Source organism: Ornithorhynchus anatinus, chromosome 20 (genome assembly GCF_004115215.2).
Source record: "Ornithorhynchus anatinus isolate Pmale09 chromosome 20, mOrnAna1.pri.v4, whole genome shotgun sequence".
Taxonomy (NCBI): domain Eukaryota; kingdom Metazoa; phylum Chordata; class Mammalia; order Monotremata; family Ornithorhynchidae; genus Ornithorhynchus; species Ornithorhynchus anatinus.
This window is the reverse complement of record NC_041747.1, coordinates 17401155-17418062: the sequence shown is the minus strand read 5'-3', so window position 1 is coordinate 17418062 and position 16908 is coordinate 17401155. Positions and strand designations below refer to the sequence as shown.

Below are 16908 nucleotides of genomic sequence, written 5' to 3'. Positions count from 1 at the left end.
ACTAGAGCCGAAGAGTAGGAACACCCCATCAGTGCCGCCTTTTGGTTCAGAGTTCTGCTGCTGCTGTCACCGTCCCCTTCTCTTTCCCAAAGGTTGCTCCTTCCAACCGCATCATCCCTGAAGAATGGGGATTGCCCTGCTGTGTTTGCTACCTGAGTAGCATGGCCTAATGGAGAGAACATGAGTCCAGGAGTCAGAGGGCCCGCATTCTAATCCTGGCTCTTGCCTGCTGTGTGACCTTAGGCCAGTCACCTCACTTCAGCGTCTCAGTTTCTTCATTTGTACAATAGGGATAAATCGCTGTTCTCCTGCTTACTTTGACCATGACACCCCTATGGGACAGGCACTGTGTCTGACCTGATTATCTTGTACTTACCCCAGAGTTAGTTCAGTAACTGGTACACAGTAGGTGCTTAACAAATACCGTGATTATTATTCTTCCTTCCATCTGAGGCCCCTGTCCAAGGACAACTAGACTGTAATCATGTCTTTAAAACTGCCTGAGAAAATGCTGTACAGTCCAGGCCAACACAGGTAACACCAGGCGGGTGAACCTACCTCCACAGATTAAGCCTATTTCCAGACACCTGGAGAGAGCCTGCCAGAGCCCTCCTGGGGAGATGTCCTCTGCCTAGGGTCAGTGGTTCCCTGGCACAGGTGATGGCCAAGCTGCAGAGGGCTCAGATCCTGCTGCCCTGAGGCAGCTAGAGACTTCCAAATGGGAGGGTGATGGCAGAGTCTGATGGATCTCAGCATGATGGCAAGGAACCAGGACTCTGTTACTGCTTTGGTTTCCATTGTTATCTGATATTGTTCATTTAGAGATCTGGTTGATCGATCAATCAATCAATCAATCAATCATTCAGTCAGTGGTATTTATTGAGCACTTACTCTGTGCAGAGCACTTAAGAAAGCGCTTGGGATAGTACAATAGAGTTGTAGCCACAATCCCTGCCCTCGAGGAGTTTATAACCTAGTGGGAGAGGTAGACATCAAAATGAATTACCAATAGGGGAAGCGGAGGAGTATAAGGATATTTTTAAATGATTTTTGTAAAGCTCTTACTATATGCCAGGCACTATATTAAGTCCTGAAGTACATACAAGATAATCACGTTGTTATCAGTCTCTAATCAGTCCATGTTCCACATGGGGCTCACAGTGTTTATCCCCAATTTACAAATGAGGTAACTGAGGCACAGAGAAGTTAAGTGACTTGCCCAAGATCATACAGCAGACAAACGGCGGAGCCACAATTACATCCCTGGTCCTCTGATTCCCAGGTCCGTGTTCTTTCCACTAGGACACAGTGCTTCCTATAAGCATATGTATGGGAGAGTTGTAATGATGGAGTGAGTTTCAAAGTGCTTAGGGGTTACAGACCTGAGTGCATAGGCGATGCAGAAGGGAGGGAGAATAAGCTGGGGAAATGAGAGGTGAATCAAAGAAGCCTTCTTGGAGCAGATACAGTAGTAGGACTTTGAAGATGGGGAGAGTGGTGGTCTTTTAGGTGGCGAGGGGCTATGAGTAAGGTGTCGACAGTGGGTGAGATGAGAGAAAGGCACTGGGAGTAGGTTCTCAGCTTCTGGCTGGGCCACTGTGATATTAAACACTGAGAGGCAGCAAGGCCTAGTGGCAAGAGCATGCGCTTGGGAATCAGAGAATGTGGGTTCTTATCCTGGCTCCGCCACTTGTCTGCTGTTTGACCTTGGGCAAGTCACTTAACTTCCCTGTGCCTGTTACCTCGTCTGTAATATGGGGATTAAGGCTGTGAGCCTCATGTGGGACAATCTGATTACCTTGCATCTACCCCAGCACTTAAAACAGTTCTTGGCACATAGTAAGTGCTTAACAGATGATATTATTACTATTATTATTATTAATAATAATAAACTCTGGACTGTGAGCATCAAGGCTCTCCACCAGGGCCCCTTCAACCTAGATGACCTTTTGTCCTTCTACACCATTGCCTGCTCTCTGCAAATCACCTTGTACATGTGATCCTTCTTCCTCCAAGCCAGTAATGGACCTCCAAGGTCCATAATGGGCCAGTAGAGGGAAGGTTAAAAAAATTAGAAATGTAAGGTTATGCTCCCATCATTATGAAGATGGAGGAGTAGAAAGGAACCTGTTTTCCCCATCCTTTCCCCTGGAATACTCTACTCTGTTTCACCACACCTTCTCTCCACTTTACAAATTCTAATAAAACGTCTCTCTGGCAGTAATTGCTATCAGGTTTATCCTCCCTCTGTCAACTGGTCATCTTCTCCCATAACCTCACATATAGAGCCCGGGCTTGGGAATTAGAGGCCATGGGTTCGATTCCCGGATCTGCCACTTGTCAGCTGCGTGACTGTGGGCAAGTCAATTCACTTCTCTGTGCCTCAGTGCCCTCATCTGTAAAATGGGGATTAAGACTGTGAGCCTCGCGTGGGACAATCTGATTATCCTGTGTCTACCCCAGGGCTTAGAACAGTGCTCTGCACTTAGTAAGCACTTAACAAATACCAACATTATTATTATAATATATGGATCACTCAGTATTTCAGGTTTCACATTAACGATAATTCATGTTTCATTCATTCTGCTGCACATGAAGTTCCTTCAGTAATGGCATGCTGAGCCCAAACAGGCTCTTGTTATTAGAAGAAGAGCATTCTCTAACCACGTTTGAGCCAAATAGAGTACTGGAAACACATGTTAGAACAGAACTGAGGATACCTTGGATTTGTCTTTGATTGTACAACACACTTTTACATGAATTACCTAAATTTGCCTTCACAACTCCCCTGTCAGGTGAGATAACGTAGTTTTATAATCTCCATTTTATAGATGAGGAAATTTAGGCAAAGAGAATTTGAGTGGTTGGCCTAACACACCAGGCCAGTGACAGAGCTGGAACTAGAATCCCAGTCTCCTGATTTAAATTAGTGTCCTGGGCTTTGTTTCGCTCTCCCTGTGGCAGTTCCCATTCCCAGCCATTCACACAGCCCCATGGGTTGCTATTCCCTCTGGGTACACCTGGTCAATCTAAAGACTTCCCTTTCACAGATAACATCAAGACTCCCATTGTGCCCTTCCTCCGCTTCAGCCCGGAGAGTGAGGAACCTCAAGCAGGATAAGGCTGTCTCAATTTAGAGTATTGGGAAAGTCACATTTGTGGCTGGTGGAGCCCGAAACTCTGCTCCTCTAATGTCTCAGTGCTATTGATTGACCATTGTTTTTATCGTTTAGATTGTTCTTATGATTTTAGTGTTTCTTCAGTGTTTGCGCTTACTACGTGTCAGGAACTGTTCTAAGAACTGGGGCAGACACAAACCAATCAAGTTGGGCACAGTCCTTGTGCTCACAATTATAATTCTCATTTTTAAAATGAGGTAATTGAGGCACAGTGAAGTTAAGTGACTTGCTCAAGGTCACATAACAGACACTTGGTGGAGCCGGGACTAGAACCCAGGTCCTTCTGACTCCCAGGACTGTTCTCTATCCACTAGGCCTCACTGCTCCTCATTTCTTTTGTCTGCATCCACCCCCAGCCTATGCTTTCCTTTTACATCTTGAGCATTTTAGAGTCCAGGAACTGTGTCTAATTCTCAATTGCGCAGGACCCTGCAGAATGAAAGTATCAATGGGTTCTAGAAGGGTTTGACAAAAGATTCCTAGTGGGTGGCTAGAGAGAAATATTAGGGGTGGACATCCAGAAAGGAATCGCCACATGGTTCCTCGAGTATTCCTGATGGCCCTATCTGAGATGAAGTGCTGGGCTGGGTGGACCTGGTCTGATCTAGTAACAATAGCCATACATGCTCCCGTGGCCACCATCAAAGTCTAACTGTTTTTCGCCAATACTATTCAGCTGCTGGGACCGATGCAGGAAAGCGGGGATCCAGAAGATCCTACTTTCCAAACAGTGCCGTGAACCCAAACCTGGCTAATTGCCACACTACAGCCCTGAAACCAGCTGCCTGGGCAGGCTGCTTTTTGCCGAGGATTGATTTTGCCCCACCAGAAGGTGACAGCATTTTCTCTTCTGCCTTCTACCTGGTTCCAAGCATTTTCTGCTAAAAGGCTCCTCATAAGCTTGTCTCTAGACTGTAAGCTTGTTGTGAGCAAGGACTGTGTCTGTTATATTATTGTGTTGTACTATCCCAAGCGCTTAAAGAGTGCCCCGCACACAGTGAACACTCAATAAATCCGACTAATTGAAAATACGATTGATTGACTGATTGTCTTTGCCTTGTCCTGGCTCGTCTGAATTTCCAGCCACACTTTCCACTGAGGACTGAGTTCACCATCAGGTGTTCACGGGGTGGGTATCCTTAGAAGCGAAGGCTAGATTTTGACTGGATCCAATAAATGGACAGAAGACCCTACCATTAACTTTAAGATGAATTAGATCCCATCCAAGCCCTAGACTCACCTGGGCCAGGGGAGCTGGTGGGCTTTGGAAAAGTGATTGAGGCAGCAACTGCAGAGGAAGAAGCTCACAGGATGTTGGGAAAGGCAAAGAAGCCTAGGGAAAGAACAAAATATAGCATCAGCACCCGGGGCCCTTGCCTAGACTTTCAAGGGCAGTCTGAGCAGCAGATCTATCATGATATTTACTGAGCACTTACTGTGAGCCGAGTACTGTACTGAGCTCCTGAGAGAGTACGACAGAGTAAGTAGATAGAATCCAAGGCCCTGAAGGAGCTTCCAATCTCAACAGAACCCAGACAGGGATAAGGCTTCTGTCTTGGGGATTTAACACTTACTCCTAGAGTCAGTAGAGAGTGAACAGTCTCTCTCACACTGGAGTTGAAGTCAGAGACTTTAGTGGGTGTCATTTGTCCTGTTTGGACTGGACATCTCCAATCGAGGGGACTTTCTGACTGTTCCCTCGGGTTTCTAATAATAATCAAATCCCCAAGGAAGCTACAGGGTTTTAGAGAGGCGGGCCCTGGGGAAGGATTTCCCTGGGTCAGAGAGGGGACCTTGAAGGGCTCCGGAACAGAATGCATGTGAAAATGATGGCCCTTCCCTCTGCTCATAGCTCTGTGTTACTGTGACGAGTTCATTCATTCATTCATTCATTCATTCATTCATTCATTCATTCATTCGTATTTATTGAGTGCTTACTGTGTGCAGAGCACTGTACTAAGCACTTGGAATGTACAATCAGGCCACAGATAGAGACAATCCCTGCCCAACAACGGGCTCACAGTCTAAAAGGGGGAGACAGACAGCAAAACTAAACAAGTAGTCAGGCATCAATACCATCAAAATAAATCAATAGAATCATAGATATATACACATCAATAGTAAAATAGAGTAATAGATAATATATACAAATATACAGAAGTGCTGTGGGGAGGGGAAGGAAGTAGAGCAGAGGGAGGGAGTAGGGGAATGGGGAGGGGAGGAGGGGCAGAGGGAAAGGGGGACTCTGGGAAAGGGGTCTGGGAAGGCCTCCTGAAGGAGGTGAACTCTCAGTAGGGCTTCAGAGAGGGGGAAGAAAGCAGAGCTGCCTTTCCAATGCAAGATCCAAGGCCCTCTTCCCGACATGCCCTGTACCCGGGGAGGTGCGGGGATTTAAGCAACAGCAGCAGCAGCATGTGGCTACTGCAGATTTTAGAACCTTTGGAAGCTCTGGTATGGGCCCGGGAGTTAGGTGACCTGGGTTCTAGATTAAGCTTCCCCTGTTGCCTACTGTGTAAACCTGGGCATGTCACTTAACTTCTCTGTGCTTCCATTTCCTCTTCTGTAAAATGGGAATTAAATACATGCCTTCCTCAGCCCCAATCCTTAGATTGTGAGCCTGTATGGGACAGGGACTATGTCCAACTGATTATTTTGCATCTACCCCAGGGCTTAGGACAGTTCTTGGCATATAGTAAGTTCTTACATGTGACCATTAATATTCTTATTTCTAATTCTACTACTATTATTACTTCTAAGGCAGGCTTGAGGGCAGCCCGCCCTGGTTTCTAGCTCTGACTCCTAGAAATCAGTTGATCAATCAGCGATCTTTATTGAGCATCTACTCTGTGCAGAGCACTGAACTAAGTGCATAGGAGAGTAATAATAATGTTGGTATTTGTTAAGCACTTACTATGTGCCGAGCACTGTTCTAAGTGCTGGGGTAGATACAGGGTAATCAGATTGTCCCACATGAGGCTCACAGTTAATCCCCATTTTACAGATGAGGTAACTGAGGCACAGAGAAGTGAAGTGACTTGTGCACAGTCACACAGCTGACAAGTGGCAGAGCCGGGATTCGAACTCATGACCTCTGACTCCCAAGCCCGGGCTCTTTCCACTGAGCCACACTGCTTACAATGCAACAGAGTTGGTAGAAACGATCCCTGCCCAGAAGGAGTTTACTGTCTAGCGGGGGAGAGAGCATTAAAATAAATACATAAGTAAATTAATAAATGATGGATATATATATATACACACACACACACATATATATATAGATATATATATATATATATATATATATAAGTACTGAGGCTGAGGGTGGGGTGAATATCAAGTGCATTAAAGATACAGATCCAGATACAGGGCACAGCTCCAGAGTGCTGGGATTGGGAGCCAGGGTGCCCACATTTCCCCAGGCAATCAGTGATTTTCCAAACATTTCAGGAGAAGTTCAGAAACCCTGTGCCCGGGTGCCTTTCTGCTTACAGACTCACCGACAAAAGGGCAGGTTGATCAAGTCTCTGCAGAGCCAAGTCCTGTTGCTGGCTGGTGGTTCTTGGTAAGGAGGGAATGAGGGAGTTGGAGAGTTGCTTGGTTGCAGTGGCTGGAAAAAAACAGATTATTTTTCCCCGGTGACTTGGGTGGGTTTGGGAAGCACTTTTAAGGCAAGAGGAAGGCACAGATGAGGCGTTGCCATGCGACAGGATAGTGAAGAGGCAGGAAGCTCTGAATACTGACAGAACTGCTCAGATGATGTGGGCCTCAGGGGGTGAAGCAGAGGGAATCAACACAGACCCTACACAGACAGAGCTAATAGGAGGCAACAAAAACCCAACCACTTCCCAGAGAACCAGAAAAATGAGCTGAGGGCTTGGGTCCTTAACTTCACAGAGATTTCCCAGCCTCATTCCAGACTAAGATTTTAACTCCTCTCCCTTCTAACCCTTTGCCGAAACTGGAATCGGGAAACAGAACAACACGTTGGTATTCCCAACATGTAATAGCCCTAACTTGCCCTGAGAGGAAAGGAACCAAATAAAACTTCACGGTGGTCGGTCAGTTTGAGGGGAAGAAAAAGCAGACCCAGACTAGGCAACACTTCACCCCAGAGAAGCAGCCCCTGAACCACCAAGCATTGGCCACACTGATTTCCTTGGCCCGGCACCCACGCAGAGATCTCACTGAGGGATGCTCTGGGGGCTGGACTCACAGGGTTCATCCAGATCTGACCCCGGGGCCAGCGATGGCTCTAAGCCCTGCCACTCACACGTGGGCTGAGACGCAGATGGTGGAGAGGATCTGTGGGAGCTCCTTGAAGATGGGGAGGGAGATTGGCTCACGCTGAGTCCCGAAGCCCCCGCCTCCATGGTGTTCAAGTGCTGGGGGGTGTCCAGGTCTGGGCCTTGGTCCTGAAACATCAGAGAGAAAGCCTTCTTTAAAGTTTATGATATCCTGCATGGATGCTAAGACTTTGTTGGAGACTGTTTGGAGGTGAGGGGTGAAACAGTTGGAATGTATTGGACCTGGGTTCTGAAAGTCGAACTCTGGCAACTGTACTTTCACCTAGCACCTCCCACCATACCTTAGGGGCCAGCCATGGAGACAGTCGATGGACTGAAAGTTTGTATTAAAGCAAAATTAAAAGATAATGTTTGTGTTGAATGAAAGAGGAAACCAATATAATCATCAGTAACAACAGCCTTTGAGAAGACCCTATCTCCTGAAGAACTCCTTTGGACTCGGTTCCAAAGCAAGCTAAACTGATTCAACATAGCATGGACACACTGATGATGGAGCCAACAAAGAATAAATTATTAGATCAAATAAAATGCATTTTTATTTCAGCCAAACAGAGGGGCCCATGCAGTTCTGGATGTGTGAAGTAAAGGGGTTATCTGTAAGACCAATTCTCTTGTAGAGACTCCAAGAAGACTTCTTGGAGAAGGTGGGAGTCTAAGATTTGTTTGAATAAAGGGGTAGGTCTTGGCCTGGGGAGAAGGAAGCAGGAATGGATGGGTGTTGTAGGTTATGTGGTAAGGGAGAAGACTCAGAGGCAAGGGAAGGGGAAATGGAGTTGAACTTCCTGGGAAAAGCAGAGGTAAGAGAGCAGGAGGAGATAAGGCAAGTCAGGTGATCCAGATTACAATGGAAAACCTTAGGTAGCAATTACGATCACTTCCAGCCCGATTCTCACTCTATCTCAGAAGCCACATGGGTGAGTGGAAAGAGCATGGGCCTGGGAGTCAGAGGATCTGGGTGCCACCACTTCACTGCAGGGTGACTTTGGGCAAGTCACTTAACTGCTCTGGGCCTCAGTTACCTCATCTGTAAAATGGGGAATAAGGCTGTGAGCCCCATGTGGGACACCGACTGGGTCCAACCTGATTATTTTGTCTCTCCCAGTGCTAAGTACAGTCCCTGGCACATATTAAGCACTTAAAAAATACCATTAAAAAAATGTGCTGTGTTAATTGGAATATGATACTATGACATAATGGAGACCCAATTAAGTTCAGCATCCCCCGACACTCACTGTGATGCTTGGTGCCTAACATCAGTGTACCAGCCAGATGCATTCAGTTAGGTCCTTGGATATTAAACTCTTCAGGAATCCCCTGGAAAAATGGGGATAAAATCCTACTCCTTACTTTTACTGTGAGCCACATGTGGGCCAGGGGCTGTACAAAACCTGATTATGTTGTATCTACCCCAGTGCTTGGCCCAAAGTAAGCACTTACCAAATATTATTATTGTTGTTGTTATGATTCAGGAAACAACAATAAGATATGCCCTATCAGTGAGTGTCAGATCAGTCTGTCTGTCAATCATATTTATTGAGCGCTCACTGTGGGCAGAGCACTGTACTAAATACTTAGGACAGTGCAACACAACAATGAACAGACACATTCCCTGCCCACAATGACCTTACTGTCTAGAAGGGATTACAGGCATTAATTGTACTCTTCAGTAATGTCCAGATCATCATGCCAATCGGGAAGAATTCCAAAATAGACTGCTCTTTTCTTTTTAAATTCACTTCACCCGGAAGAAGGCTAAGGCCCTTAAGGTAAAGGTACAAGGTAAAGGGAGAAGGGTGCCTGACTGGAGGAGGATATTGGTCTGCAGGGTGACCAGGTACTGTGGCACTTTCCTGCCAGCATGGGAGTCTTTTAAAAATGCCCTTAAACACGATTTCAGAAGAAAGGAACCTGCCCAATGAGAGGAGAAGTGTGAGCTCCCCTGGAGCTTCCCAGATAGGGAATCTTAGTCCCTAGGGCTGAAAGGGAGCTGAAGGGAACATTTCAACTCATATGTCCCCCGGCCTCCTTGGAGGCTCCAAACCAACCATCCCATGTAGGTATCTATACTGCTTCAAAAAGCCTCAGAGGGGATCCCACATCCAAGTGCAGACCTTAACAGCTCCATTCTATCTTTAATTCCTCCATCTTCAATTTTCCTATTTTTCCCTTCTCAAAGAACGGGATGCTGCTGCCAGGAGTGCTTCCCAAGTGCTTAGTCAGTGCTGTGCACACAGTAAGCACTCAATAAATATGATTGGAATGAATGAACAAATGAATGAATGAATGAAGGAGTCCAAGAGTCAGAGTCCTGGGAGAAAGAGTGGAGAAAAGTGAGAGGGATCTCTGATGACAAAAGAGCAGATGCTTAGTAGGGGAAACTCCTGATATGGTCAGGAGTTTCCATTTCTGGTCCATCCTTTGTGTGATCTGTTGGTGGGACTCTTGGAAAAGCTCATCTTCCTGAGCTTCAGGTTTCTACATTTTTCCTTCTGGAAAACAATGGTCATTCCCTCCCCTCCCACCACCTCAGAGGGGAGGCATAAAATAGAGACGATCACGGCTACTGGAGAGCTTTGGAGTCCTTGACAAGGACGATGCTTGTAAAGATGCAAGCAGAAAGTATCCACGTCACTTGGTGTTAGTGAACTGTTCCCATAGTAACTCTTATGTACTCTATCGACCCAGCCAGCACGTACCTTTAGTGCTGACACATTGGCCACTTCATCAGTTACGACTTCCAAAGTCAGCGCTTGCCTTCTCTCCACCCGAACATTGGCGTAGCTGGTTGGAAAACAGAATTTCAGGGAGTAGAAATGTTACCCCTCAGTGGGGAGGGAGGAAATGGACTTGCAAGGGATGCAGACAGGACAAGCTTTACTCCTTATTCACAGTGAATGGAGTAAAATACATAAAACTGAACCTCGAGGGGTCCTGAGGTAGGACTGCCAATCTCTTTTAGCCCCTGAAGTTGGCTGTCAGATTCTTGGAAGCAAGGACAAGCGAACAAGCTCTGAAGTTTTCTTCAGTGCTGCACTTCCACTCCTTCCCCTTTTATCAAAACAACGTCTCTTCCCACACTCTCTCTTCTCACCTAATTACAGATCTCCCTGTGCTTTTTCAAAAATGCACAGCTCCTATTCTATCCAGGGATGTGAATTCAGCAGTTTTTTTCCTTTGTTCTGAAGTGTGGCTGTGTTTCCAGAAGATGCGTGGAAAGAGAGGATGGACGATCTCTGTGAAAACATACCAATCGAATCTTCCAAATATATATATATGTATATATATATATAGTTCTCTGTCTGACCCTTGGATCCATTCCCCAAAGAGGACAAAAATTTTATTTCACCCCTGAACCAACTTCAGAATGGCACATCTGGGGGGACCCCTGGCTTCATTAAGACAGCAACGATTTGACTTCTTTCTTTGCCAGTGAAGTCTGGGAAATGACCAACTGTATGGCTCTGCAGAGGAAGTTGGAAGACCCCTAAATTCGTGCCACCCTCCCGGAGTTGGGCAGTTCCCATCAGTGGTAACTAAGCCCAACCTGGGCAGTTTGGCAGAAGGCATGAGTCTTCCCAAGGGGCCTAACTTTTGGTCTAACAACCAGGGACAAGTTCCAGTTTGAGACACATTCAGCTTCACAACCCAACCACCCAGCCCTCAGACCACAGCGACGTCCACCCAGGATCCCTTCAGGATGGTACCTCACAACTGTGTGTGTGCACACAATGAACTCTGGTTTGGAATTCCACTGGTGGTAGGTGATGTAGTAATGGGTTTGGAGCCAGATCCACTGCTGTCCTTTGGTCAGAAACCGGTAACAGCAAGACTTTCCCTTGCCAAACTGCATCACTGTTGATAGAAAACGGGTACCGCACATAACAAATTTTCAGCAGGGTGAAAATTACCACTTGAAAAGGCACTGTGATAACAGGATGGATGATTTTTTTGGTTGTTGTTGTTGAGTAATTCAAACCCTGACCCTGTCACCAGGCTCCTTTTCTGGCACCTAAAATGACTGTAGCCCAAATATATAGTGCAGGCTTAGAGAAGCAGGATGGCTTAATGGATAGAGCACAGGCCTGGGAGTCAGATGGACCCGGGTTCTAATCTTGGCTCTGCCACGTGTCTGCTGTGTGACCTTGGGCAAATCACTTAACTTCTCTGGGCCTCAGTTACCTCATCTGTAAAATGGGGATCCAGAGTGTGAGCCCCAGCTGGGACAGGGAATGTGTCCAACCTGATTAACCTGTATCTACCACAGCACTCAGAACAGTTTAAATAGTAAGCGCTTAACAAGTACCATTATTATTATTATAATGCATTTAATGCGCCCGGATGTTTTTGGAAGCTGAGGTCTGTGGTCCAAATAAATACTTCTTTAATTTGAAATGGGGTCTGAGGGCCCAGGCTGGCCAAGGCATCTCTCTCTGCCTGCCATAGGACTGCAGCAAGACCTAGTGGATAGAGTGGCTGGGAGTTAGAAGGACCTGGGTTCTAATCCTGGTTCTGACACTTGTCTGCTTTGTGCAAGTCACTTAACTTTTCTGTGCCTCAGTGACCTCATCTGTAAAATAGGGATTAAGACTGTGAGCCCCATGTGGGACAGGGACTGAGTCCAACCTGATTAGCTTGCATCTACCTCAGCGCTTAGAATGGTGTTTGACACATAGCACTTAACAAATACCATCATTAGGACTGGCTTTTCATCCCTTGGAGGTGAAGGGAACAGAAGTCTACTTACTCTAGGGTACTCTCCTTAGTGCTTAGCACAGTACTCCACACATAGTAAGTATTCACTGATAGATAGGTCTACACTGATAGAGCTGGGCCTGAAAAATAGAGCTGACATCTGCCAACCTTGTAATGATTCTGTTGGTTGCTTGTCAGCAGTTTAACCTCAGTCTATAGGGCTAAATTTAAGTATTTTAGATGCATAATCCTCCCCTCCTCTCGAGGGCCGACTGCAGAGGGTAAGCAAGTGAAGTAGCCCTTTCAGAATAGTAGCAGGTAAAAATGTGAAAACATCTATCCTTCCTCTACCTGAGTCAGAAGAGGCTCCTGTGCTACACAGAGACCTGAGAGGGAATCCAATAACTCCAAACCAAGTCAGGGTCCAGGGGTTCCCAAGAAATGCATTCTAGGTTCAGGTAGACTTGGACAGTCTGCCATGAAAATGACATGTATGACAGCATCATGCTACACCGCTTGCGCACGCAGCATAACGTGATTGTATCACATGGAAGAGAAGCAGCGTGGCTCAGTGGAAAGAGCACGGGCTTAGGAGTCAGAGGTCATGGGTTCTAATCCCAGCTCTGCCACTTGTCAGCTGTGTGACTTTGGGCAAGTTACTTCACTTCTCTGTGCCTCAGTGACCTCATCTGTGTGACTTTGGGCAAGTCATTTCACTTCTCTGTGCCTCAGTTACCTCAACTGTAAAATGGGGATTAAAACTGTGAGCGCCACGTGGGACAACCTGATCACCTTGTATCCCCCCAGCGCTTAGAACAATGCTTTGCACATAGTAAGCACTTAACAAATACCATCATTAAATTAAAATGGGGATGAAGACTGTGAGCCCCTCGTGGGACGACTTGATTACCCTGTATCTACCCCAGCATTTAGAACAGTGCTCGGCACATAGTAAGCACTTAACAAATACCAACATTATTATTATTAGGAGGCGGTGGCATGGCTCAGTGGAAAGAGCACGGGCTTTGGAGTCAGAGGGCATGGGTTCGAATCCCGGATCTGCCACTTGTCAGCTGTGTGACTGTGGGCAAGTCATTTAACTTCTCTGTGCCTCAGTTACCTCATATGTAAAATGGGGATTAAGACTGTGAGCCCCACGTGGGACAACCTGATTCCCCTGTGTATACCCCAATGCTTAGAAAGTGCTCTGCACATAGTAAGCACTTAACAAATACCAACATTATTATTATTATTATTATTGTTATTTTTATCAGGAGGCGGCGGCAAATTCTATGCCTCTTCCAGGCATCCAGGTACAGCTGGCTCTGCCATTCTCCCATTTTGCAGTGCAGCTCTAACCCACTCCCTCTGCAGCCCTCCTGCCAGGCTAAATTCTGAGGGGCAAGGGATACTCTCAGAATGGGGTTCTCAGATCGGACAGGATAAAGAAGTGGATTAATGGACTAGTGAACAAGAATACCTTTGGTTCACTTCAAAATCTTTATTACGAGAGGACTTATGGAAAAAGAAATTTAAGAAGACAAACTAGTGCAGTCTAAAACCTGGCCTGGATCTGGAGAATGTACTGTGTAATATGATGGGGAGTCCAGTAACAGACACACCAGATACTGAAGGGGAGAGCGTCTCGACTAGGTTACCTTTCGTTCTTTGGAAAGAATGTATTAATCAGTAATGGAGTCTGAGGAAATCTAGGAAAGCCAGGGGCACCTAAACCACTTTAACTGAGCATCATGTTAATCTCGGTTAGGAGCCAGAGGACTGTCTACCCTCGGCAGTAATAGGAAAAGCTAAGAGAGCAACTCAGTTGGATGGAAAGGGGAAGGATGGACCTTCTCACACAAAGATGAATGGCACTTCTCCCGACTGAGTTCAGAGTCAGAACGGTGAGCCGTAGCTCAACTCGACATTGGAGAATTACTATGTGAACAGCTGGGGTTCACTGTTTTGACTGTTGAGCAGAGTCCTCGGTGCTGCTCTCAGCTCTGAAATCGCTCTCCTATGGCTGTGTCTGATCAGCTTGGAGAAGGGAGAGTTGGCGATGGCAGCATCTGGTTTATAGAATGAACATGGCCATTGCAGCTAAAGCAGAGGGATACTTACAGTGTTCATGGCACCTGGCTAAGAGTTCTAGATCATCTATGTGATAATAATCATAGCCAGAAGTACCCAGGACTTCAAAAGGCAAATATCCTATGATCGGTGGAGCTCTGAATAGGACACAACAAAACACACACACATACACACACACACACACACACACACAAATTTCAGAAAACAGTTGTAGCTGAACCTACTTTCCCAGTAAGGGAGTCTAGCATGCTCGATATTCAAGGGGAAAACAAAATCCCCTTGTCTCTCAGGATACGTCTGTGTTTTTGCAGTGACATAAAAGCAGTCTGAGGTCCTACTTCCAAAAGTCCACAACTCTTTCTGGCACTGACCCATTTTTAAACATTCAGTAGTCATAGCTGATTGATAAAAGTCTAAAGTCAGGCATATTTTCATGTACTGGGGTGAATCAGCCATAAAACAAATGACTGTACCAAAACCATGAAAAAACATGCCTACCCTTTTGATTCTTAATAAAAGTACAGAGAGAAGATCAGTAACTTTGAATACGCAAAGGAAGAAGCAAAATAATCCCAGCCCTCCTTCCCAACCCCTTAGAAGTCAGGGCCTTCAACCCCAAAGAAAAGGCCCACAGACTTCCTAAGGGCAGCCCCTCTGACCCTGGGCACAGGAAAAGCAAATACAACCAAAGTGAAATTCAGCATCCTGTTTCAGTGGGAAAGATTGTTCCTGCTGCCCACAGACTGTTAACCTTGAAAAGTTACCAGGCCCCATATCCAGCTTGGGTGGCCAAAGTTTAGTTTGGAGGTGACAGGATACTAGTGACTACAGCCTGACATGACCCACCCTCCAACTCTTTCCAGGGATGAAGTCTGGGCAGTTCTAAACATGGCACTTGGGTATCTCTTCCTGACTGGCTTTCTGGGGACATGGAATAATGCAATGAAATAAGGGACAATCCTATTTAAATGGCATACCTAGCCACTCTAGAATCAGTAATTCTTCAACCAGGTGGGACTGATGCATGCAATTGGCTTTTAAAGGGACCCAAACCCCAACATCTTTCTACTTCACAAACCTGTGATCCAGAAATAAAAATTTCCATTCCAGACTGTGTCTTGAAGTGAATTCTTCCAGAGGTTCTTCAACAAGGTATGCTTCCTGAATCAGGATAAATGGCTATGTTGAGGGTCAAATGTTCACCTCTAGCTCTGTCAGTTTCTAGTTCAAGATGAGTACAAAGCAGGGGAAAAAAACTTCCTAATCCTACAGAGCATGCTGGAATGAAATGCAAATTCTGTCAACAATTACGGAACCATTTGACTTTGAGCGTATGTTTCAGTTTTGAGAGAAGAAATCCTTGGGAGAATAACTACTCACTGTGCCTCCATCTTATCGCTGTCATCATCAACCTCTCGGTCACATCCTCTTTCCTTTCTGGAACCCCCTTTATAACCCACAAACCATCACTCTTCAAAGCCCTATGAAAGTCATATCTCATTTAAGAAGTCTCCTCTAACTTCTCATCTCCTCACCCTATTTTCCCTTTGGCATAACCCCTATTGTGTCACCTATTCTCTTGGGTCTTTACTTGTTAAGAACTTTGATACCCACCCTACCCCAAATCCGCACCATATGCTTATACTCTGCTACTTTCCCTATCTGTAATTTATTTTAATGTTTGTCTCCCCGACTAGATGTAGGCTTCTTGAGGGGAGGCAGCATTTCTACCAATTCTATAGTATCATACTCTCCCGAGAGCTTAGTACAGCACTCTTCACATAGAAAGCACTCAATAAATACCATTGATCTATCGATTGATTGCAGTTAAAGTCACTTTCTTGCCCTCCTAAAGCAGTGTCTATGGATTAAGAAGGGAAGATCTAAGAAGGGAAGAAAAGAGAGAGGGAAGAGCTGGGATAGAGTATGATGGTTCCACTCTTCCACTTTACATTTCTTGTCCTGTTGATTGTGGGTGGGAATTGATTGTCTGGCTCAGTGGAAAGAGCCTGGGCTTGGGAGTCAGAAGTCATAGGTTTGAATCCCAGCTCTTCCACTTGTCAGCTACATGACTGTGGGCAAGTCACTTCACTTCTCTGTGCCTCAGTGACCTCATCTGTAAAATGGGGATTAAGACTGTGAATCTCATGTGGGACAACCTGATTAGCCTGTATCTCCCCCAGTGCTTAGAACAGTGCTCTGCCCATAGTAAGCGCTTAACAAATACCAACATTATTATTATTATTATTGCCTGAGAATGACCTTTTCAGAGGAAGGGGTATCTCAGGATATCATGTAGGGCTCTCCTCCTCTTTGGAGTGCATCCCTGGATGGTAGGCAGGGTTTTCTCCATCCATTGGATGCACTCCAGGTCACTGCATAGAGTTCTCCCAGCACTCCTCTGACTTGAGGTCACAGGGTACTAAGCAAGAGTAGGTGCCAGGCAAAGCTGGAAGTAGCCTCTGTTTTTATTTCCTCCTGGACTGCCACCACCAGGAAATGTGTGGTTCCTCTACTTCACCTTTGTCAATGTGAAAAGTTGTCTTGGTCAAAGACTGGCACGACCACAATGGGCTCTTGACCCCGATCCACTGTACAAGTGGAATCTCTAGAATTCCGTATCTCAAAAGATGGGATGGGTG

The 16908-nt window shown here is 45.9% G+C and overlaps 1 protein-coding gene across 1 annotated transcript in view; it reads right to left on the bottom strand.

The window, feature by feature from the left end:
* The window catches only part of NPAS2 (neuronal PAS domain protein 2), a 105641-nt gene that overhangs the window by 18784 nt on the left and 69949 nt on the right, over positions 1-16908 (bottom strand). Inside the window, exons 8-14 of the mRNA XM_029047798.2 lie at positions 15345-15427; positions 14297-14403; positions 11188-11335; positions 10180-10264; positions 7450-7591; positions 6677-6786; positions 4420-4512 (exon numbers count right to left, since the gene is read on the bottom strand). Coding sequence (XP_028903631.1) covers positions 4420-4512; positions 6677-6786; positions 7450-7591; positions 10180-10264; positions 11188-11335; positions 14297-14403; positions 15345-15427 — 768 coding nt within the window. The remainder of the gene's footprint in view (positions 1-4419; positions 4513-6676; positions 6787-7449; positions 7592-10179; positions 10265-11187; positions 11336-14296; positions 14404-15344; positions 15428-16908) is intronic.